This window comes from the organism of the source record quoted next, unplaced genomic scaffold, assembly GCF_019419815.1.
Source record: "Pyrus x bretschneideri cultivar Hongxiangsu unplaced genomic scaffold, Pyrus_bretschneideri_v1 Contig24, whole genome shotgun sequence".
In the NCBI taxonomy this organism is placed as follows: Eukaryota; Viridiplantae; Streptophyta; class Magnoliopsida; order Rosales; family Rosaceae; genus Pyrus; species Pyrus x bretschneideri.
In genome coordinates, this window is record NW_025999546.1 from 1,357,233 (window position 1) to 1,382,799 (window position 25,567).

General features: G+C 34.3%; 2 protein-coding genes across 2 annotated transcripts; both read left to right on the forward strand.

Moving 5' to 3' along the window:
* Positions 1–2,854: 2,854 nt before the first annotated feature.
* Positions 2,855–7,858, forward strand: LOC103927884 (ATP-dependent RNA helicase DBP3). The gene is made up of 7 exons (XM_048586339.1): positions 2,855–3,127; positions 3,500–4,144; positions 4,408–4,496; positions 5,245–5,344; positions 6,025–6,276; positions 6,827–6,993; positions 7,422–7,858. Exons 1-7 carry the CDS (start codon positions 2,966–2,968, stop codon positions 7,705–7,707), a joined length of 1,701 nt encoding a protein of 566 aa, XP_048442296.1. The 5' UTR covers positions 2,855–2,965; the 3' UTR covers positions 7,708–7,858.
* A 6,914-nt stretch (positions 7,859–14,772) lies between these two features.
* On the forward strand, positions 14,773–19,600 carry LOC103927876 (glucomannan 4-beta-mannosyltransferase 9). The gene is made up of 9 exons (XM_009336839.3): positions 14,773–15,518; positions 15,755–15,853; positions 16,851–17,103; positions 17,683–17,793; positions 17,884–18,020; positions 18,274–18,387; positions 18,496–18,695; positions 18,798–18,992; positions 19,119–19,600. The coding sequence occupies exons 1-9, from the start codon at positions 15,237–15,239 to the stop codon at positions 19,279–19,281; spliced, it is 1,554 nt and encodes a 517-aa protein (XP_009335114.2). The 5' UTR covers positions 14,773–15,236; the 3' UTR covers positions 19,282–19,600.
* Positions 19,601–25,567: the final 5,967 nt, after the last annotated feature.

Genomic DNA, 25,567 nt, shown 5'->3' on the forward strand with positions numbered 1-25,567 from the left:
GAAGATATAGACAAAGCAAGAAAAACACTTTGACTTGTTTATAAGCCACTGTCGTCTTTCAGCAAAGAAAAAGAAATTAAAGACTAAAAACTGATTTGACAAAGAAGGCAACGGATTTAATTAGGATCCCACAATAATTGAAGGGAAATGTTATTAGCACTTGAAACTATCATTTTGCTATCTTGTAAATGTTGATAATCAATCTTACATTCATGGGAGGAGGGATCTTGCATGTGTGTATAAGTAATTGAGCTACTCTCTATATTGTCAATTGGTTTTATAGTGAAATCTCAACTTCTTTATGGTATCAGAGCAGGTTGCCAATGTGTAAAGGCCAGCGGCCATACGTGCTCCACGTCACGCAATTTCTATTGTCCACGTGCGAGGCTTGAAAATTCGCCACGTATGAGTGACCGTGTTGAGAATGAATTTGACATTAATGGCATGAAAGACCTTAACTTCTTCACCAAACGTATTTTTTCGCATATACTTTTTGTCTGGAGGATGTGATAACTTCTTTGAAGTACTCCATTTAACAATCACGTAATACTACAATCTAATTGAATTGTATAAATGGTACCATCGTTTGTCTATGTACACTCTCTCTTACCCTTTTTCTGATTTTTTGATCACATAATTCTAGTATCCACTTTAAATATCTAGTAAAAAAAAAAGATTACATATGTTGATGATGAATGATGATTTATATATACAAAATACAAATAGATTAGGACTATTGAGTCCTGAATAATCTAAATAAATTTTTATATCAAATTATATTCGACTGCAACTGCAGAAACCTTCCAGGATATATCTTCACGTAGATTATCTCCAACTTCTTCCCTGAAATAGTTGGAACTCTTCAGGTGTTCAATGCCATCTGATATGTCTTTGTCAGCGTATGCAGACCAGTCAGATTCATCATCTGATGATTCTCACGACAACTCTGCATTTTTTCGCAAGCTTAATCATAACATCCTCCGTTGGTTTATGTAGCATATCGTAGTTTAGCCTTTCGTGGTCCCTGAAATTTTCATTTACTTGTATTTCCAACAAGCATATATAATACGTGAAGTGCAGCATACAGCACATAAACGTCCTAACTCCACTAACCCACCGAGTCCACTGCTCTATTCCATTGTTGGAAATCTAAGGATCGTGAATTCGAGCAGGAATGCTGGGCACAGAACTGTGACGAAAAATCATTCCAGTGCCAGTTTAGTTAAGAAATCACAAAACATACATTAGTTAAAAATACTGACAATGATTCGATGATATGCTTACACAATTAAAGCCAGTGTCTCGCTGGATGGTTTGCTTTGTGCTGGTTAACATGTAAATGACAAGTATCCATATGAGGTAGAAAAGGTCTGCTTTCATTGACCACGATTCCACCAGTAAGGCGTTGTGCAAGGCACATAGCCTATCCCAATCAACAAACATGGATGCCTGCTTCTGTTCAAAAGCTTATTGTACACATAAAAGGGATTATTTTTATGCAAGTGTTTGTGCCTAAAATTGGCAAATTTCACTCATTTGGGACTAAAGCCAAATTATGGCATTTTTTGGGGTTATTGTGAAATTAGGCTAGACTAGTGGCACATGTTTGGCTTACAGATATCAAGTGCATCCATTTTTATATGATATATGTTTGTAGATATTTATCATATAATTGAGGTTTGGACGGTGGAATGCAGCAAGTGACTTCTTTTAATATCATTTCCTAAAGAGGTGGATTTCGGGGAGGTTGAATCTGCATCAAGTGGCTTTGTGTTGAGATTATGGTTTGTTCTCTATATATTTGAAGCACATGTTTGGCTTACAGATATCAAGTGGCACCCGTTTTTATATCACACCTCTTTACATATTGTTATTGCATTCTTTACATAAGGTAAAGTCCTTATCATATAAGACAAAGAAAGAACCTAAGTTGAGTTCATTTCCCTTAATGATACAATCTTTTGATTAGAAGTTAAATAGCGCAATCTCCATCAGTCAAATTTCATTTACTAAAGGTAACTAGTAGTCGCACGCTCACAATCTCCAATCTCATGTTCAAATAAATTCACTGCTTTTTAACAAATATATAAATAAATTGCCGGCCTACGCCGGCGAATTTGGGACGCGAACAGTTAGCCATAAAATTATTACAAAGACTGAGTAATTAGAATACAACATGAAGAAACAGTTATTTGAACTTCCAATGTGGTATTTGAATTTTCGACTAGGTGGTCATGAGCTTGTTGAATCTTCTCCTATATTCGAAGAAGTTCTTCTTGGGCTTCCAAAACACATTACCGATGTCCAATATCCATGTAAGACATTACCAGAATCCATTTATTTAATCTGATGACAAAACATTAAAAAAACATGTGGAAAGATAAAGCATGGGTTAATACAAAAAAAAAATGTGCGTATTTGTTAGGGTTTTTTTTTTTAGGAGAGTTAATGAAAAAGGTTTAAAAACTTTGAGTTTTAACGATAAAGATTAAATAAAGGATAAAGTGAATAGTACCAGGTTTGATTTTTTAGTGTAAAAATATGGTTTTTCATTAAAGTGAACAGTACTGCGGGTTTTTCGTTAAAACTCCATTTTTTTTTATTGGTATGTATTTGTTACGTTGAGAGTTTGTTGTTCGAAAGATTTTTCAGTATACTGCGAATATGACATAATACATAAAGTGTAATTATCTAACTGATTGATCTCAACTAATTGTATTATAACACTTAGTATACAGATTGTGTTCGCGGCGCATTGAAAATTTATTCTTTTGTTCAATCACATGTGAAGCTCTAATAGAATTTTTAAATGACCAAAGTACCCTTAAACCCCAAACTGCAACAAAATTCCCACGAAAGGCACGAAATATAAACCGCCGCGACCTCTCAGGGTCTCAGTTGAAGTGGAAGGAAGAGCGAGCAACCCCTCTCTCTCCGAGTCTCTCTGAATCTCTGGAATTCCAGAATGGCGAAGGGTGATGATGCAGTGAGGAAGAAGCAGAACAAGGTCAAAAGAAAGAAGCTCCACAACAAGAACGACCGTTCTTCCTCTGCAATCTCTGCCCGCGTTGCCTCCATTATTGCTGCCAAGAAGCGCCGCCATTCCGGTAAACGCCGCAAATGTCAGGTACTTCCTCCAACCCGACTTTTGGAGCTCCTTTGCTTTGATTATATGTTAATTATAGAAAAGAAGGAAAACGGAAATTGATTATATGTCAATTAGAGTGCATTTTGCTCACATTATTTTTGTTTGTTGGATGATTTTGATTTAATGTAAGTAGGACACAAATCTCGAAATTTAAAATCATCTAACGACAAATAACGAGTTGGTGAATTTTAACACTAATTAATGGTGGTAATTCCTAAGTTCATGTGTTGCTACCTTCCGTATGATATGTGAGACCAAGTAATTTACTGCCGGTTTTGTAACGGAAGCATTTAGATTTGAATACCGGCCCCCGAGTAATTAGGCAGAGTCTTATTTATCATGACATTGCAGGGTATGTGCTTTAGCCTTCCTACCCTTGATGATCCCTTCAACGACAGGAATGGTGCAAAGGATTTTGAGAAGAAAGCAACCAAGAAATCCATGGTTTCACATAAGCATGAGAATGTGTTTTTGAATGAAAAAAGCAAAGAAACTCTCGATACTGAAATGGTGGATGGTCCAGCGAAGAAGAAGGAGATGGTAACTGTTTTGAAGGATGAGCTAAAGAAATCACTGGCGTCTATTAATACCATGGCTCGTAGAAGCCGAATTGACCCTGGAAATACAAAGATTCAGCTGGATGGGAATGGTGGCATCTGCGGGCATCAGGGAAAGGTCTGCGAAAACTTAGATTGTCCATCTAAGTATCTTATTCAGTGCTTGAATGCTATAGAAAATTCACTTCGCTGTGATGGTACCTACGATAACGAGGAGGATAAGCCCTTGTTTGTGAGTACTTGGGGAGTTGAGTTTTGGAAATGTTATTCAGCTGGGAAGGATATACTCGAGACAACCGGAACCTCTTCTACAATGGAGCAAATTGCATGGATGGTTTCCTGCGTTGCTGATTCAGTTTCTAGAAAGGATGAAGAAGGTTTATCAGTCACCAGCCCGTTTCTTTTGTTCCTTGTTCCATCCCAGGAGAAGGCCACAAAGGTTTGTATGATATAGTAGTTTAGCAATCATTGGTTGAAAATTTTAAAGCTCACTTTGAGCGGCCGACCACTTTAAGGTTTAATCTAGGTTGCATAAAAGTGACACATAAATGCGGTGCATGAGACTGTTAAATTGTTAATTCAAGCACGATGTATTGCTCCGACTCCATATCTATGGAATCACATACGCCCTCTCTAGAGTTTCATTTGTCCTCGTTAAGTTATTTATGTTGTTGTATGACATGTTTGTTTAATGATGATCAGGTACGTTCAGTATGCAAACCATTGAAGGCTCTTGGAATACATACAGTGAGTATACATCCTGGTGCTTCCTTGGATCACCAGATTGAAGGGTAATTGATATTTCAAAATTGGTGCCTCAGGATAATGCCATTTTGGCGCATTTGTCGCAAAATTAGTTCATTTGCTTTTTGCAATTCTTGTCATGGGCATTCTTGATTTACCATGTCCATATTAATTAGTGACTTTCATGTAACCTTAACGCTTGATGTTTTTAGTTTTGTTTTAAAGTTTTTCTTACAAGTGTGTGTGTGTATATATATATATATATCATATAAAAGCTCTGTGGCATGCTTGTTCAGACCAGTGATACAACATGACCATTTACACAACATGATTCTGATTTTTAAACTTGTGGGAAAAAGAAAAAGGTCTATGATGCAATGGCTTTGCTGTTTTAAGCATGAACTGCAAATGATGTAAAAAGGAAACAAAATGGAGTACATTTGGCATAGCACGTCTCTTATCGTTCTTATCAAGTTAATAAGTATGCTTAGTGCTCTGGGGTGTGTGTTCGTGTATATATGCGGGCTTGCAGGTGTGTGTGCATGTACGCCTGTATGTGTGGGTGCACATTTGTCATGGGACTGTTCTTCCGTGCTTATATGCACATGTAAATTTGCGTTGTATAGTTGTCTATTAAGTTATGCTCGTTGTCTATTAAGTTATGCATGCAGAATTATAAACACAAGCTTTAAGTTGTTGGTTGTGTGCCTTTCTTGTTTATGCTGGATCTACTTAGCCTTTCATAAACAGTTTTTCCTTACTACAGTTTCTGATTAGTTGTGGTTTTGTAAATAGTCTGAAAAGCTCTGAACCTGAGATTATGATTTCAACACCTGAGAGACTTTTGGAGCTTCTTTCCTTGAAGGCCGTTGATCTATCTGGGGTTTCCTTGCTGGTATTTTGTTCCTGAACTTTTTTATTTATTGTGCAGAATCAGGTGTACATTTGTTAATCTTACATTATTTTTTCTTACTTCTTATTAAATTTCTAATTACTCTTTAGCCCATTTGTAAATCCATTGAATTTTCAAAATGAGCGGTAATGACTTACTGTAGGTATAGTTACACTATCACTGTTACCTCCCATACATTGGAATGTTGTGCTGGATGAGGGAGTACCAAGTACCAAGGATTTTAGCTACATTAACAAATGAACTACAAAAGATGAAACATGAACACGAAGGGATTTGTACATAACTACTTCAAATGAGTCTTTTGAAAATACTTTGTTTAACAGTTTTGTAAGGCTTATTAAGTGCATTTTCATTCCCTCTGCTTAATGTTTTGCGGTGCATTTCGGACTAATTTAGCCTAAATCCCTTGTTACTGGAAATTCCTCATCCAACCACACCATAAATTCATAATTCGTCTCCTTAGCTCACAATACCTTTAGCCAATGCTTTTCATAGACCTTTGTGAAACATAGGGTAGTAATTTTCACTCTAAGATCGATGATAGCTAACAGTTAAGTATGTTTCATGAATCCACCAGGTGTCCATAATGATGTTTTGTTTTGTTCCTTTTACGTTACTTTTAGAAAGATTTTTTTTAATGTATTCCTTTGTCACTTGAACAGGTTGTTGATGGACTGGAATCTTTCTATAGCAAAGGGTGCTTGGATAAAATAAATTCTATTCGCCAATCTATAAGTGGAAAAACCCATACAGTTGTTTTCAACGATTGCCATAGATATGCCTGTGTACAAGTGGTGCAAAATCTTCTGACGGGATCAGTTCATAGATTATCTCTAAATAGTTCTCTCACCAGTCAAAGTGCATGCATCATTCAGTCTGTAAACATGTGTCTTTCGAAAGAAAAACTGCCAAAGGTATGTGGACTTTTGAAAGAAAATCTACTTTCCATGTGTGATGTTGATAGTAAGGTTAACTGTAATTCTCGAAAGAATACTGTTTCTTAATTATTTCAATTTTCCACTATAACTGTTGTCTTTTTTAATATTTAAAAATCGTATCTTGATAAAAAGTTTGTAATGTGGAGGTACGCTGTAAGCCTCAATACGTTATGTGTATCTTTACCTAAGGAATTGGATGGTAGTGATGGTTAGAGGACTTAGGGTTGGTTTGTTGAAGAGCAACAGGATGCTATTGAATTCTTAAATGTGCAAGTTCTAAAATTCCTTGATGTAGCTAGACTTGCGAAGGATTTCGTAAACATAACTCACTCTCTTGAATTTTTTAATGTGCATTATAGAAAAAGAAAGAGTAATTACACGAGTAATATGAAGGAAAATGCTGCTCAGTTATAGTGGAGAAAGCTTTATCATGTAGTTATTTATTCATTTAATTAGCTCTGGATTGTTGGGGAATACATCCTTGAAACAGAATTCAGTTATACCTACCTGTCAAGTACTTTTGCAGGCTATCGGAGTTCTTGATCAGGCTTATCGTGGTCGACACCAGCCTCAGGCTTCTAAGGTGCTATATATAGTAGGGAAAGATGATAAGTATCGTAAACTAGCTACCGCTCTGAAGTTCAAGGGTTATTCCGTCACATCTGACTCAGTTTTTACAGAAGTTGGGAACAGGTCGTTATTCTCTTTATTTTATTCATGAATGCCTTCAATGACTTGTATTTCATATTTGTCATGCAGCATTTGTTTGGAGTTTATTGTGTTATACAAATTCGGAGTTTAAACTAAAGGCATCTTGTTCAATAAACCGAGTGTTTTTTGGGTCGAATGTTCAATTAATTGAGTTAGTTTAAACTAAAGGCATGCTATACAAATTTGAGGGCTTGTATCATGTACAAAAAGGTAGAAGTTAGTTTTTTCTTTGGTCAGGGAGAAGTTAGTTACTGCGGTAACGCTCCTCGTGGCAGTAGTCGACTGGTGTGCTTATGAGAAAACAGTATTGTATTCCTTTCTGCAGTCCCATAAACTAAACTGCTGCTCAATATATGCTCATGCTCTGTTTTCTGAGAATGGCTCATTGTTTGTCTTTGTCATCTGTTCAGTGTGGAAATGAAGGGCAGGACCAGGCCTGCAGTCTCCATGATTGACATAGACCAAATTGGTGCAACCGACTTCAGTGAATACGAATGTGTAGTTCTACCCGATCTGATTCTCTCAATTGACAGTTACGTTCAAATCCTCACGAGAATGGCTCGGTACTCTGTGAATGGCGTATTGCATAGCTTTTTTACCAGAGAAGATGCAAAGCTTGCTGCACCGTTGATTAAGATCCTTGAACAATGTGGGCAGGCAGTGCCTGATGCCCTAAGAAAAATGTCGTCTTCATAGCAATGACATTTGGATTTGTTTCGTCCGTTTTGATTCACCAATTTTGGCAAATGTTGTCGTTTTATAATTGATTTCTTCTTGCAAGTCTTAATTGTAATACGTTATAATTCTATTGCCTGAATCCCCTAAGAAAAATTCTCCTCTTTATCAATCGTTTGGCTCTCTCTATTTTTTCACCAATTAGCTCTTTAGTTTTGTGATATTTTTCTTAATTATGTTGGAAGCATAGTTAGCAAAATGCAAATGGATATAGTACGTGAAAAATATGTTCCGTGTAATATTCAGCAATTTTGCTAAATAATACCTTGAAAATTTTGGCCATTTTTTAATTTAAAATTTATTTGTTTTTATTTATTCAATAATATGTTAAGATACTCGTAGTGATAGAAAGCAATAATGTTTATGCGCCCTGGTCTGGTTTGAGTTTAAAATTCCCACTGATCTCCCTCTCCTTAACATTTACCAAGTTAACACATTAATGTTATCGCTTGTAAAAGAAAATTAAAATATTAGTAAAATGCATGAATTTTTTTATATATTATTAAAAAACATGTGAAAATAACATGTTTAAACGTGAAAAGTACGTATGTATGTTTATAATGTGTGTATCTTATGTCGGAGGTTTTAAAAACATGCAATTTATCGGATCATTAATATGTATACAGAAAACGGAAGTTTTATGAAAAGTACATACGTACGAATATAATACGCGTATCCTAAGTCAAATGATGTCTGAACTTTGAATCCTCTCGAATTGATAAGAAAATCAAAGTAATTATATTTTCTCACCAATTAGCTTTGCTATGGGCTTATGGGCAGCACAACGTTTCCGAAAGTGTGGAGAAGAGTAGTTTGTAATGAAATTACTGCTATCAATAAAATCATATTATCTGTTTAGTTTCGATCGAACACTAATTTCGAAGGTTTATTGGTTGGGGAGAAGAGTAGGATGTCTAAGTTCCTCACGTCACGAAATAAAAATGATGTGCCATCGACCATGAGTTGAATAAGCTTTTGGAGCTATGCGTGCTATTCTACATCACTTTTATCCACATCAATTTTCCTTTTCAAGTTTCTGCCACAAATGAAGTATCATTCTCTGAGTTGGACGCCTTAACCACACACCTTTTTAAGCTTTAGTTCCAAGGTTTGAATGGAAGAATATCATCAGTTTTCTGTTCAGTATCAATCTACTTTAAGTAAGTTGTCAAACTCTTGCCCTACCTTGATGCTCTAAAACTCAGGCACCCATAGTCTTTTGTGACCACTATTAACGATATTAACGATAAAAATTCATAATTGTCTTACAGCCAGATCAAATTATAACTAGAGGATTCGGAAACACACACTTTTACAACACATTTTGACATAGATTTTTGTGGGATTGTATGTCTTATGCTTTTGCGACACATTTTGACACATGTTTTGGTCTAATATAAATCTCTGCTTTTCTTGACATTAACTCAGCTTTTCATCTGAGATTTGTGTTACAAATATTGAAGTTCACCTATATATATATATATATATATATAGTTTAAGGTTTTATAATAAATCTAACTATATATTAATCCTGGATTTTACATTTTGTAAATCCAGTCATCATCATGAAAAGATTTCGTTCTTTTTACATTTTGTTCCTCTTTTCCCACATGACCTGATGGCCAGTACATTAACTTGTTCTTCCACAACACGTGGAAAATGTTGCTTTAATTAATTTGTGTGGGTCTAGAAATGGCCATGCATGAGCGGCCAGCAAGATCACCGTCCCATGTACAAAAGCAATCAAGTTTGTCAAATAACCAGCTTCCCGATCTTACTGATGAATTTATTGTTTGCGCATTTAAGTTAGTAAATAAAGGTTTAACAGCATGCGCGATATTTGATCAAATAGTTTTATGGGGATGTGATATATATTCACACATTTATTTTTATTTTTTACACAACTCTTTCAACTTTCCTTCGTCAGTAGATGAATTAAAGAAGATTAATGAACAAAAACTAATAAAGATGTGTGAGAAGTAAAAATAGGTGTGCGGGTAGCACTGTCCAATTTGTAACTTGTAAGCTTGTAGTATTACTAGCTGTCACTTGTGCATGAAAAAAAAACAGAAAATTTGATATCGACCCACTTTCGTTAGAATTTCTTAGGAAAAATTCATATATCTTTGACAATCTTGTGATGTTGAAAAACTTTCCATAGTAAGATGATAAGGTCAATTAATAACTAAGGTTCTCATTTGTCATTTTGTTTCATGCCTATTTTACCGCCATAATTTTTTTTTGTCAACCATCATTTTTCTTATTTAATGTTGTGTGAAACAAATTGATTTTTAATTTAAAATTTATTATATTTGAGTCTTATAGATGGGTAGAAGTGGATGAATTTGATACCAAATGTGTAGTAATATAGATGAGTTTGATACCAAATATATAGGTTATGTACGTGGAAATATAGGTTTTGATACCTATCGCAAAGGTGATGTAGATAGAATTTTCCTACCTATTGATAATGTTTTAATTGACTAACCCTAAGTGTCCATGTGTTGATGATTTTTGAGTTTTTTTTTTTTTTGTTCGTTTAATAGACATTTTATTCTACCTTAACAATAGGTTTATAACTGACAAATTGTTCCTTAATTATGGATTCAAGTTTTTTATCCTTATCGATTCAAGTAACTGTAGACAATTTTACACTTTGACTGGGTGCAACGACACATATAAAAATGTTAGGTAGAGTTGAAGTGGATGCCCACAAAGAAAATAGATGTCTAATCTCATGTGAAAATTTGTTATGTTCAAAATTCATTGACCATTTATATGTGTAACTTAACATTTGAGGTCACGTACGTAGGTTTAGCGGGCATGCATGCATGAACGACTAAGTATATAAATGGATCTCGTGAAGATCCTACCTCTATGAAAAAATGTAATTAATTAGCAACGAGCATGTCCGACACAAGTTATAGATCAATTAGCTTGCGTGAAAACGTATATATAGCTGTTTTGGTGGTCCTGACCCATGACTAATTTGCATGCTAATTAAATTAGTGTATCATTAGCCTCCAGACATGCACGATACGAATACGCTTTCCATATACCATTATTTTGATAAGAAAAATTGTTAGCCAGATCAAAGATTTTTCAATGTGCTTGAAACACGGGATGGTACACTACGTGTCTCTATATAAGTGGTGAGATTATTGTGCTAAAAAATCAATAACATAAAAAATAAAATTTTCCACCATTTATATAATAACACATGGTGTTACGGGCACAAGAGAAAATTTCTCTAGGCAGATCACATTTTGTAGATTACATTTAAATTATCTATGTAATAAAGGGTAAGACTTATATTAATGGACCCTATCTCTTCACATTAACTTACAAAATGTAATTTCTGTACATCACAATATCTTATTTTTCATAGAGTTTGAGCTTCTTATATTTTAAATCGAAAAAAAATTGAGATATGACACTGACTAATCTGCAGAGAACTACGAATTGTAGTTGGTGAGTGAAATATGTCTCTACCTTCTCAATATGTGATTTTTACTATTTTACCTTCAGATAATAAGCAATGTATTCTTTGGCATTTCAATCCATCACGAGCATATCGAAGGGTTTCTGGAAGCTGAACTAGTTAGGATGGTCCTTTACTACAAAGAAAACGTACATCTTTGCGTAATGATTTTACTTTCTTAACTGATGAACCCATTTATGCCTAAAGTCTGCCCCCCTCTCTACTCATCCCTTAGCCTTTAAATAAAAGATATGAAAGTTGAAAACTGTATATATATAGGATTAAGGGATAAAGATTTTGACAAACACTTTTACACTCTTTTGTAGTCCTTGGATCCTATAACATTCAATGGTCTAGATTAAGAAAGATGTGGAGATTGTTAAACATTAAATGACTTGGATGATTTTGTGGATTATAACTAATAAGGAAAACACAAATTTAAATTAAGTAGAATTATCTACAATAAAATTGAAAAAAATAATCAAAATTTGAACTCATAAAAAAAGAATGTAAAACCCATAGTGAAGAATACCCAAGAAAGGTGAGAAGACAGATCGATGTTCTCACGCCTCATTACATGTGATACTCTAATTCAACTAATAAAAATTTTGATGTGCACGAATCAAGCTATCAGTCTCTTAAATCTTCTCAGGAAAAAAAATCCTAAATTCTAAATCTTCAATCTGGACTCTTGGATTTCACTTTTTTTTTTTATTATTAAATACGGTGCAAATGAATGGTTGATGAGTTTGTGGCTGTAGAAATCTCAAACATGCATGGAGGTGGCAAAGTGATTGAGTTGCTAGCCTAGGATTAGGGTGCTTAAACTAAAAATAAATTATTGTCGAAGCAAAACTCTTTCTGCGTGGTATCATGTTTTTTTTTTTTTTTTCCTTCTGTAATTAGGGTTCTTTGTTTGAAGGAAAGAAAGACTTTTCATCAAGAAGTTGTAGACCTCTTCAACAAAGATGGAAATGGAATTTCATGTTTTTTTTTTTTTAATTTTTTTACACTGGATATTTCAAAGTTTGATTATTTCTTTTTCAATTTTATTATTATTTGATATTCTTTTTATTTAAATTAGTGTTTTCCTTATTAGTTATAATCCACATAATCATCCAAGTCATTTAATTTTTAAAAGCCTCCAAATCACTCTTAATCACCTTGGATCTTATAAGATCTAGAGGCTACAAAGGAATGTCAAAATCTTTGTCTTTTGATCCTATCCCTATATATGTATATGTAATCCATAGAATTATTCTCACAGAGAGGACCTGCGCTTTGTGAGGAGGGTTCTTCCCAATCGTTTCCTTCCAGGCCTAATTACTTTCACCGGTAATCTAGAAACAGCCAAAGAGATCCGAATGCATGCGGGCTTAAGTAATTACGAGCACATTGACAAATATTTTTGCTTAGAATGTGTAGAAGTACACCCCTACACATATGCATTATGCACGCACACAATAAGAATGGTCTAATAATAATTACTTGAAGTCCCATAAATCTAATAAATAATAATAGTATAATTTCCTAAATAAAAAAGAAATATATTTGCTCACCACTTATAAGTGGTGGTGAGTACTAACACCATATGGATTGCCGTTAAAAGTACAAATATATGTGTAGTAAATAGATTAAATCACACTCATTTAACGATAATCAATGTGGTGATGATGTTCACCTCTACCACTTTAGGATAATGAGCAAAAATGCATCCAATAAAAATTGCACAATACGCTACTTCAAGGGTGCATTTTCTTGTCCACGTAGTAATTATGATCGAGTTTTAAAAATACACATATCATAATCGAAATCTTTTTATAAGTCATTCTTCATAAACCATCTTTGCAAGGAATCAATCAATTTAGAGATCAATCATCTAGCGTCCATGCATACGCATCAAACTATTTAAGTTTCATTATTAGGGTTTTAATCGTTAGAATTTGTTCGATAAAAATGAAATTAAGATGTCCAGTTTGATTTTTTATTTTTATTACAAATATGATCTTCAAATAAGGTTTAAGAAAAAACGAATATTTTTTATTATGACATGTATCGTGCAAATTGGTCAAACACAATTGGTTAGACAATGAGGTGCACCCTCGACGTGGATTTGACCCATAAAAATTCACTGTAAAATAATTCTTCCTCACCATGTTAGAAAGATGATTTCAAATGCACACATTAGAAGCTTTTGAGGGGGTTAGTGGCTAGGATGCACCACACCACCATAGGTGGATAGAAAATCACAGGAATTTTTTCAGGCTTAATTAACATAAAAAAAAAAAAAAAAAAAGTTGGCCTCAAATGTACACAGTACTTTAGTCCTAAAAAAATTGAAATTTAGAATTAGTTCCTGAATTTTCATATGAGGTATTTCTCAGGTTAATGAACATGTTACTTTAGTCCTAAATTCGGAAGTTTAACTAAAAATTCATTAATGATTGTTACTGAGTCCATGTTTTGTTAAATTCAAAGACATCAAATAACAAGCTTTTATCCATTTAGTACAACGATCTAGTGACATTGCTCTTCACTTATAACTTAAAGGTATTAGATTCAAATATCGTATAGAATGACAGGTTCGTAACCAATTTATTCACCACCCCTTAATGCTAATACATCGTTGCTTAAAAACAAACAAACAAGTTTTTAAAATTTCAATTCAAAAACTCATTGTAACCTAAAATTAAAAGTTGAAGAGCCAATTCTAAATTTTACACTCAAATGCATTTGGAATACCATGGTATATGAACAAAAAGATAGAACCCACCGAGGAATATTCTATGCTTTAATTAAATTTAGTTTTTGGGGAAGCTCGCTTTAAGAGGATGTAATTAAACATGTATGTAAAGTTAATGTCGTGACTTCACATGGTTTCAAAATTCGACAAAAAGGTTTCAAAATTGTCTTTCAAACGCAAACGTAGTTAGTCGATCTGTGATAAGAAATGTTCTTACAAATATTTTAGAGAGAATTGTTACTCTTAAAAAGTCATTATGAACTACGGAAATTACAATTACTTACGGATATTTTGATATTGAAGGAGTGTACAATAACATTTTTAGAGTGTCAGTAATATCTTTCATAAAAGCATATGTTAAATTATCAATTTGAACGCAATCATATTCGTGCAGCGTTGTGATTGAACAAATGATTCAAATTAATTTAAACTTTCGAAGAAATAATTAGCTGGTTCTGGAGGAGTCCATCCAAATGAATTCAGAACCCGTTTAATTGAGACTTAATTCAAGATATAGCCAACGTTTCACCTTCCAAGAAAATGATATCTAAACTAGCAAATTACAGTTAATGAAAATTTAATGCTATATATGAAGAAAATATGGTAGTTCCAAAAGGAAATTTATACTGTAATGATAAAATTAATTATGTGAAACAACTCTATTTTTCTTCTAATTAGTTGTAAATTGTAATATAAACGCTGCCGGAGTATGACACATTGTTTCCGGTCCACTGTCCTCATCATTTTGACCTGTCTCCTATTTTTCATATAATAAATATTTTTCTCTATATAAACACACTGCATGTCACACATAATTTGCAGGTTCAAAAGCAAACCCTTCTCTGGATTCAAAAATATATTGCAGAGCAGGGCAAGCCGTTGGTGAAGAGAAAGAGAGGCCTAAAAAAATACAATTTTATGAGTCTATCTTTCTCTCTCATCAGGTGCAAAAAAATCCAGGTCCTGCTTGCGTTTACTTTTTTTTTTTTTTTTTTCTTGGTGAATTTTGAGTGAAGTCTCCAATTTTTCCTTTGTGATCATAAAACCCAACTCACTGACACAACTCCATCCAGCTCTCCAGCATTAGGTTGAAGTAACGCAGAAGCAAAAATCAGTGCACACCAATACAACCAAAAGCTAGAACAAAAAAAGAAACTTGTTCTTTTCGCAAAGCCAGCAGGGACCTTATAAGCACTTCTACTCCCAAACCTCCAAATAAGCACTTATTGTCAAAGCCAACTCAGTGTTCATTTCTTACCATTGACAATGGAGGCAATGCAAGGAGGGCAAATTGGGTTGGTTTTGCAGCAAGCTAAGGCGCCGCTAATCGTACCGTTGCTGAAGTTGGTGGTGGTTTTGTGCTTGGGTATGTCTGTGATGCTTTTTGTCGAGAAGGTGTACATGGGCATTGTCATAACGTTGATTAAGCTGTTTAGAAGAAAGCCTGAGAAGAAGTGGAAATGGGAGGCCGTTAAGGATGATGTTGAGCTTGGAAACTCAGCTTATCCTATGGTTCTTGTGCAAATTCCAATGTACAACGAAAAAGAGGTATTTTTTGTGTTCTTTTGTCGGTAGCTTAAGTTTGGTTTTGGAGTTACCACGTTGTACTACAGTTTAAAAATATTTTTCTTCATTTTTAAATAGAAGATTTTAGATTTAAATTAATTTTATAGACAACAAATTCAATAACAATTTATTTTCCCACCTTATAAATATTATAGCATCTTATTTAAAAAAAAAATGAATTTAGAGTTTCTCGTGTAATATTGTGGTGCATGATGCAGGTTTACCAGCTATCAATTGGAGCGGCATGTGGACTTTCCTGGCCATCTGACAGGATCATCATTCAAGTTCTTGATGATTCAACAGATCCAGCCATCAAGGTTCTTTATTCTAGCATATTATTTAAACTTCATGAGTTTTTCTTCTTCGCAATTTCAAAGTTGATAGACTGATTAGGCATTTAGACAAGAGTTGTTTAATTCATACCTTAGATTGACAATATGACAACATAATATATTAAATATGAGATTATTCAAATCTAAGAATTGGTATTAACATTACAAAAAAATCATCCTGATCTATTTATACTGTAACATCTCATCTCTTTATAAGAAAGAAGATGAATGACTTTTTTGAAAGTGACAATGACACAAAGACGTGAACTTTTGCACATTTTATGAGTTTTATGTACTTTTTGCTCAAGCTGGTTTACCCTTTATGAGTGCTTTAAACGAAGGAGTGTGATATCCACACATTTCATTTTACTTCTTACACATCTTTCTAATTTTCGACCATCAGATCGGATGGATTGAAGAATATCAACGGACAGAAATAAACAAGGGTGTGTGAAAAGTAATTTGAAATGTATGGATAACACATTCAAAAATGAAAAAACAATTCTTCAATCAACTTTCCTCCAGAAAATTAATAATCTGACTAAAAATAAAAAATAAAAAACCATGTGGGTCAAAAAACATGAGACAAATCGCAGCCAGACCACTAATTCCAACAGGGTCTTTTCTGGGTTGAAATTTTTGAAGCTTCGTGAATTATGTCTGTTTATCGTATAATATATTGTTAATTTTGTTAAGTACTATTTGTGTTTAATTTTAAATAAAAATATTTAAAATGATTTATGATCTCAAGATATGCAATGAACGAACACGATTCACGAATCTTCAAAATTCTCATAAAGAGGATCCAACGGGGATCGGAATTCCCACTAATTAATAACTTTTTTCTGCTAGTATTTCCCTTCTGGGAAAAGTCCAATGCAGCAATTTCCCCATCAAAAAATAAAATAAAACCAAAACTTGCCCAATTAAATCAACAAACATTTCAATTTGTGATGTGGGTTTTGACCTCGAAAAACAACAGGATTTGGTGGAACTAGAAGTGCAAAGATGGGCAAGCAAAGGTATAAACATAAAGTATGAGATCAGAGGCAACAGAAATGGGTACAAGGCAGGGGCTCTGAAAGAAGGAATGAAGCACAGTTATGTCAAACACTGTGATTATGTTGCCATCTTTGATGCTGACTTCCAACCTGAGCCTGATTTTCTCTGGCGCACCATTCCATTTCTCATCCACAACCCTGAAGTTGGTCTTGTCCAAACTCGCTGGAAATTTGGTAATCATCGTTATTTCTTCTTAATTACTATTATTATCATATAATTATTATTATATACTTGACTAAACTTGTTTAATTATTGATAGCCATACTTTATGTGGAATGTGAGTTGAGTGCTTCTTAAATATATTACTTCGGGTCTCTTAAAGAGAGGATAAGACCGGATGTAGCTAAGTTGGCTATAACAGTGTGCTCCATCTTTTGGATCAAGTTCGAATCCCTCTTTATGTAATTTGGTTTAAACTAAATTAGAGTACCACTCGAATAAATGAATAAGAAGAGAAGAAGTGTTAGTAAACATTTGTTGCATAATTTTAGATACTATAAGAAGAGAAGAAGTGTTCGTATACATATGTTCGCATAACATCATCACGAGGGTTTTTCTACTTTGATGCATAAAAACCATAATCCAAGATTAGTTGAGCACTTCACAATTTCAGGGCTTTTCAAATATTCTGTGGATATGTGATTGAGTTTGTTTAGATTCTCTTTACGATCTAATATAATGGAGGAAAATAGAGTTGTAAAAACACGCAAGGGTAAAGGTGTGATAATAATTTATTGGTGCTGCTGTTGCAGTAAATTCTGATGAGTGCTTGATGACAAGAATACAAGAGATGTCACTGGATTACCATTTCACAGTGGAGCAAGAAGTGGGGTCTGCAACTCATGCCTTCTTCGGTTTCAATGGTAAAGCATTTTAGAAAAAATTGCCAAGGGAAGTACGAAGCAGTTTCCGGTTTCCCCAATTAATGACATGACACTGAGAATGTGGTGCAGGCACGGCTGGTGTCTGGAGAATTGCAGCACTCAATGAGGCCGGAGGATGGAAGGACCGAACAACTGTGGAGGATATGGATTTAGCTGTCCGGGCTAGTCTCGGAGGCTGGAAATTCGTATATCTTTCTGACGTTAAGGTAATCAAATATGCTAATGATAACAGTCTTGTCAAAATATGGAGAAATCTTAGCTACCTACATTTACTACAAGTTCGAATTAATCATGCCTTAAGAAAGACGATTTCCATGATAATCATCCCCTGGTATCGAGGTTTCGAAAATTACCGTGCAAATGAATAATTTTACCGTTTTAGTAGAAATCCTGTTCTGTGATTTTTTAGATGTGAGCATTTCACTTTTGATCCAATATTAATAATTGTGTACATTTCAGGTGAAAAATGAATTGCCAAGTACTTTCAAAGCTTACCGTTATCAACAGCACCGATGGTCTTGTGGCCCTGCTAATCTCTTCCGAAAGATGGTAATGGAGATTGTAAGAAACAAGGTAAATTTCCACACCGTTTCTGTTGTGGTTATGAAAGCGGTTTATGAAGGCACAAGTACTAGATCCTTTAATTTCTTCCTACTCACTGTTACTCTAAATATATTGCAGAAGGTGTCCCCAATGAAAAAGCTTCATGTGATCTACAGCTTTTTCTTTGTTCGCAAGATTGTAGCGCATATTGTTACATTTGTGTTCTACTGTATCATTTTACCAGCTACTGTTTTGGTTCCTGAAGTTCAAGTTCCCATTTGGGGTGCTGTTTACATTCCATCCATCATTACTCTCCTCAACGCCGTTGGAACTCCAAGGTCTTTGTTGTTTCGAATTATTACGAACTAAAGCCTATCTCTACATTGACAGATAATGCGATAGATGTTCATTACTAATACTTTCAAAGGTCGTATTTACAGATCACTCCACCTTATGATTTTCTGGATCCTCTTTGAGAATGTCATGTCTCTGCACCGTACCAAGGCAACATTTATAGGTCTATTTGAAGCAGGGAGAGTAAATGAATGGGTCGTCACGGAGAAACTGGGAGATGCTCTCAAGACAAAATCAGGAGGAAAGGCTGCGAGGAGACCTCGATCGAGGATTGGAGAAAGGTATAATGATTCTTTGCATTTCGTTTCTTTTCTTTTCTTTATCATTCGTAGAACCATATGTCCGTCTGTTTTGAAGGCGAGAATATGATGTTTACGTTTTCCATTCTTCTGGTTCCTAATGAACAGACTGCATATGCTTGAGCTCATTGTTGGATTCTACCTCTTCTTCTGCGGGTGCTATGATCTTGCCTTTGGAAAGAACGGCTACTTCATCTTCCTATTCATCCAATCTATTGCATTCTTCATCGCGGGGGTTGGTTACGTTGGCACCTTTGTCCCCAACTCATAGTCGCATACACTGCCTCAAATTGTTTCAAGAATTCATTCATCAACATCCCTTCCGGCATTTTCATCAGAAGATCAGACTACTGTTTTTTCGTTATCAAGATTCGGTGTTTTAAGATTAATGAAGGCGGATCATTCTTTTGTGACGAGCGATGGTTCAAAATAAGCTATTTCTTTGTGGATAGTCTAGGAAAATACAAGGATATGTATTGGAAGCGCATCATATTGTAAACACAAGCACCAACAAAGCTTACCAAACTTGTTGAAACTGTGACAAGAATAAAATTTTGAACATGGTTCACATGAAGGTTTACTCTGTTTAAGTGGACTGGCGCCATCTTTCATTCTTTGCACTTTGCACTGATTGCTCAATAGGCACACATAACTTTTAAGTCTTGCAAGTACTAAAATGAAATCACTCAAAATAGCAGTATTCCTATTGTGAGGGTGAGTAGAGAAACGGATTACGATCAAATTAATTCAAGAGGGTCAGGGCTTTACTGCTATTTTGAGTGATTTTATTTTAGTACTCACCCTCTTGAATTAATTTAATCATAATCTATTTCTCCACTTTGCTATTTTGAGATACTGATTACGATTAAATTTTTATGTAGAATGAACAAGCTCAACACTACAAAGGGTGAAATGGTTGATTTGTTTGTAAAACAATAAGTTGTCCGAAGAAACATAAAACATGTTGCAAAAAAAATGAGGTCAAACTAATTGTTGAAAAAAAAAAAAAAAACTAATTGTTCAAGAAAAAAAAAAAGAGATGAAAGTATTATGTTAAGGTAAATTTCAGTACATAAACAAAACAGTACAATACAATGTTCGTACCCTGAACGTTACTTTATGCCGTGTCAGCGAGTGCTGGTGCATGTCGGCGGGTAACGGCGCGTGGTGACGCGTGATTGACAACACCTGGTGACGTGTGATGGCGGATGAGTTCTTTTTCAAACACTTGTAACTCCCGAAATTAGATTAATGATTAGTATAGTTGTTTCTCATATCGGAAAGACTTATCATAAGAATTTCAGAGGGTAAACAGGGCAAGACGGTTACGTCCCTACAGTGAATGGGCTTTTGTTTTCAACTATATATATGTTATATGGTTTCCATAATTGTTTTATGAATACTCATATATCATGCCATGACTTTTGATTGTAAAAAACAAAATGTTTTTATACATTACTATTGTTATGATTTATGAGCTTTGTTAATCCGTCAATGGTATGATCATAAATATACTTTATTTGCTCATCATGTATGTTTGCATAGTGTTTATAGCACTGTTTGGGGCTAGGACCAGCTTTATGTGTATATTCACATGCACCGTTACATTCACAATGGATCCATTGTAGGTGCCAACATGTACTAGTTTTGCATTAGGCAACTAAGACTTGTATATCATGCCCTTGACGCCATCTTTATATGTATATTGTACTAGAACATAAATTTATACACTCAATCTGTTCATATGGCTACTTTCTTCATAGACTAATGTGCCTACACGTTTTGATAAGCATTACATTATATCATATTATTATATCATATTATATTGTGGAGATATTTGCGATGTACCCATATTCTTGAGATTAATTTATTTTTTCGGTACCTTGATTTTCATACTTACATAGTATGATTTTGCAAACTACATGATTGAGAGAGGTTACTATATGGCTTTGTTACATATCACCTTCACTTTATGGCTTCGTTACCCTTTGGGTGCCAGCCAGCATACCTCGATTTCGGTATCTATGTAGATATTCAAGTCGGATTGTGTCAATACATTGCCCCATATCCAAGTCGGTGACGCAAAAAATACATGTGGGAGTAAAGGTTTAGCAAAGCAACCAATTGCTCGATCTCCACAAAACGACAATGCAAAATGAGAATGTAATGAAAGTTTTGCTTTTTAAGTACTTCCTGCAGATTTGTAGTTACATACAAACATATGGTCCTCGTTGTATACCAAGAAAAGGAACAACAAAACTTATGGCCTTTATTTTGTTTAGGAGTTTTTACCAAAGGCCGTTTCATTTCACCAAAGGCTAGCGATGGAGGAGCTAAGCTACCACTCATTTATGCCTAAACAAATAAATACAAATGGAAATGCACTAATTTCATATTTTGCTTTGACCGTTTTAATCCCAAAAGTAATAAGTTCACATTTACTTGATTTATTTAAAAAAGATTGTTTCTTAAACACTTCTTAATAAGTTGTAATTGGGTTGATTTAAAAAGGTTGTTTCTGAAGCACATTTTTTCATAAGTTGGGAGACAATGACAAAAGATGTTACTTGCTAGGCATGCCAATTTATTATGCCAAGTTATTCAAGTATTAGAGAAAGGACTAGATGACAATACTTCGTTAGATGTATGAGCATACAAGAAAAGATATGACTAGGAACGAGAATATCTGAAGTAAAGTAAGAGCTGTCGTGATTAAAGAGAAGATGAGAGAAACCCGGTTAAAGTGGTTTGGACATGTGAAAAGGGGTAGAGAAAGACTTAGGAAGATTTGGAAAGAGATTTTAAGAAAAGACATAGAGTACTTAGAGCTAATGAAAAAATTAGCGCAAAACCGACCGCAGTAGCATTCTATGATTCATATAGCCTACTCCATTTAGTGGAATAAAACTTTATTGTTGTTATTCATGCACTCCCTTTTTCCAATTTGAGCACCCCATTCTCAAATGACAAAGCGGTCTTTCACAAAATGCACTTATTTTCTAATCAAGTAAATGTAAAGGCAGTTCACGCGTTACACCTACTAAAATACCATTCTTAGAGATTTGTTAATACAAGAGTAGATATAGACAACATACACCCTTTAAAAATGGTAACTTTTTTTCTTTGGATAGAAAATATATGCATTCGAGAGTTTCGATGTATACTATCTAAAAAAACATACAAGACAATCATTACCTTGTTTTCAGAAGGATAGTTTCTATATGTGTGATGAATCATATGAGGCAAAGACCATGAAAAAATGCATTCGGAAATGACATCACCATAGGTTGAGCATATGAAAAAGTTAATATCAAGGTCTAATTAAATGGATGAATGTCACATATGATGTAACAGTCTTTTATTTATTCATAACTTCTCTTTTTAGTTTTATTTAGTTTAGTAAGTAACATATGATGAGAACTGCTAGATCTACTTCAGTGTCTTATTTCTCCTCTCACTTTATAATTTCACGCACCATAAGAAGCTAAAAATGAAATGTTATTTCCCCGTTCCACTATTATTCCTAAAAAATTGAAATGGTATTTCCCAACCAAGTCGCCGACAATAATCTACCAATAAGTAAATCACCCTCCAAATGCTCTGATGTCATATGATTTTGTACTCTGATAACTACCATCAATATCCAATCATCATCAGTTGCTAGCTTCATACCCTTTATCCACATTTTTTCGTTCCAAAATTCCTTCTATCCTCATGCTTTATGTTGTTTTTGTAAATTCGGTTTACATAGTGTCCATCAATGAAGTGTAAGTTTAAGGCTCTTGTTACCCTTTGCGTCCAACTTCTTCTTCTTCTTATTATTATTATTATTATTATTATTATTGTTGTTGTTGTTGTTGTTGTTGTTCTTTTGTTATTATTATATATCTTTTAAGGTCTTTATCAGTCACTTTATAAAAAGTAAATTTGTAAATAAAAATTTCATTAAAAAGTAGGTGAAAAGATAAGACACTGGAATAAGAATAACGGTACGTTTGATTGTTGGGATTAGCTGAAATTTGGAAAACTTTTGGATCCCCTTAATTTTTGTTTTGGGAGGTCCCCTAGTTCTATTTATAAGGCAAAAGTCAAAAGTCATTATTTTTCAATTGACAAAAAAGAAAGGAAAAAAAAAAGGTAATTCGTTATGGTAACAGCGCTTGGGCATCCGTTTACATTGAACTTTACCACAACGTCATTCAAGGCAACGTACTAAATTGAAGAAACAAACTACCAAAAGCAGTTTCCTGAGCTTTTGTCTAACCTCCCCAGGTGCCCATTTTGTACATACCTGAAGTGCTCGGACTAATTTTCTTCCCTCTCTCTCTCTCTCATATATATAAACACACGCATATCTCCTGTGTTGCTGTGGAAACTGACTGTATTTTCCGCCATTGACTGACCCCTTCACCCGGCTCCAACACTCGGCCGCACCAGCGGCGAGCTAAGCCGCCGGCAGTGAAACACATTTTAACATTTCATTTCATATCACAAGAAGATTTTCTCAAGATATGGTCATTTGTTGCCATTTAAACCACATTTAAATAAGTCAATTTACACAGATGGAGGAGCTAAGCAACCACTCATTTATGCCTAAACAAATAAATGGAAATGCACTAATTTCATATTTTGCTTTGACCGTTTTAATCCAAAAGTAATAAGTTCACATTTACTTGATTTATTTAAAAAGATTGTTTCTTAAACACTTCTTAATAAGTTGTAATTGGGTTGATTTAAAAAGGTTGTTTCTGAAGCACACTTTTTCATAAGTTGGGAGACAATGACAAAAGATGTTACTTGCTAGGCATGCCAATTTATTATGCCAAGTTATTCAAGTACTCGAGAAAGGACTAGATGAGAATGCTTCGTTGGATGTGTGAGAACACAAGAAAGGACATGACTAGGTACGAGGACATCCGAGGTAAAGTAAGAGCCGCCGCGATTAAAGATAAGATAAGAGAAAACCAGCTAAGGTGGTTTGGATATGTGAAACAAAGACCTATAGATGCTCCGGCTAGAAAATGCAGTAATGAGGTAGAGACTCAGTAAAAAAGGGGTAGAGGAATATTTAGGAAGACTTAGAAAGAGATTTTAAGAAAAGACATAGAGTACTTAGAGCTAACGAAAAATTGGCGCAAAACAAGACGCAGTAGTGTTTTAGGATTCATACAGCTTACTCCACTTAGTGGGATAAAACTTTATTGTTGTTCATGCACACCCTTTTTCCAATTTGAGCACCCTATTCTCAAATGACAAAGCGGTCTTTCACAAAATGCACTTATTTTCTAGTCAAGTAAATGTAAAGGCAGTTCACGCGTTACACCTACTAAAATACCATTCTTAGAGATTTGTTAATACAAGAGTAGAAATAGACAACATACACCCTTTAAAAATGGTAACTTTTTTTCGTTGGATAGAAAATATATGCATTCGAGAGTTTCGATTTATACTATCTAAAAAGACATACAAGACAATCATTACCTTGTTTTCAGAAGGATGGTTTCTATATATGTGATGAATCATATGAGGCAAAGATAATGAAAAATGCATTTGGACATGACATCACCATACGTTGAGCATATGGAAAAGTTAATACTAAAGTCTAATTAAATGGATGGAGGTAACATATAATGTGACAGTCTTTTATTTGTTCATAACTTTTCTCTTTAATTTTATTTAGTTTAGTAAGTTATATATAACGAGAATTGCTAGACCCACTTCAATGTTTTATTTCTTCACCCACTTTAAAATTTCACACACCATAAGAAGGTACAAATGAAATGTTATTTCCCCACCCCATTATTATTCCTAAAAAATTGAAATGATATTTCCCCACCAACTAAGTCGCCGACAATAATCTACTAGTAAGTGAATGACCCTTCAAATGCTCTGTTGTTGTATGATTCTGTACTCCGATAACTACCATCAATACCCAATCATCATCAGTTGCTAGCTTCATACCCTTTATCCACACTTTTTCGTTCCAAAATTCTTTCTATCCTCATGCTTTATTTTGTTTCTACGAATTCGGCTTACATATTGTCCATCAATGAAACGTAAGTTTAAGGCTCCTGTTACCTTTTGCGTCCAACTTATTATTATTATTATTGTTGTTGTTGTTATTGTTATTGTTGTTGTTGTTCTTTTGTTATTATTATATATCTTTTAAGGTCTTTATCAGTCATTTTACAAAAGGCAAATTTGTAAATAAAAATTTCATTAAAAAGTAGGTAGGAAAATAAGACACTGGGTGAGAAAAACGGTATGTATGATTGGGTTTAGCTGAAATTTGGAAAACTTTTGGATCCCTTTAATTTTTGTTTTGGGAGGTCCTCTAGTTCTATTTACAAGGCAAAAGTCAAAAGTCATTCTTTTTCAATTGACAAAAAAAAAAAATGTAAATCGTTATGGTAACAGCGCTTGGGCATCCGTTTACATTGAACTTTACCACATCGTCATTCAAGGCAACGTACTAAATTGAAGTAACAAACTACCAAAAGCAGTTTCCGCCATTGACTGAAGTGCCCAGACTAATTTTCATCCCTCTCTCTCTCATA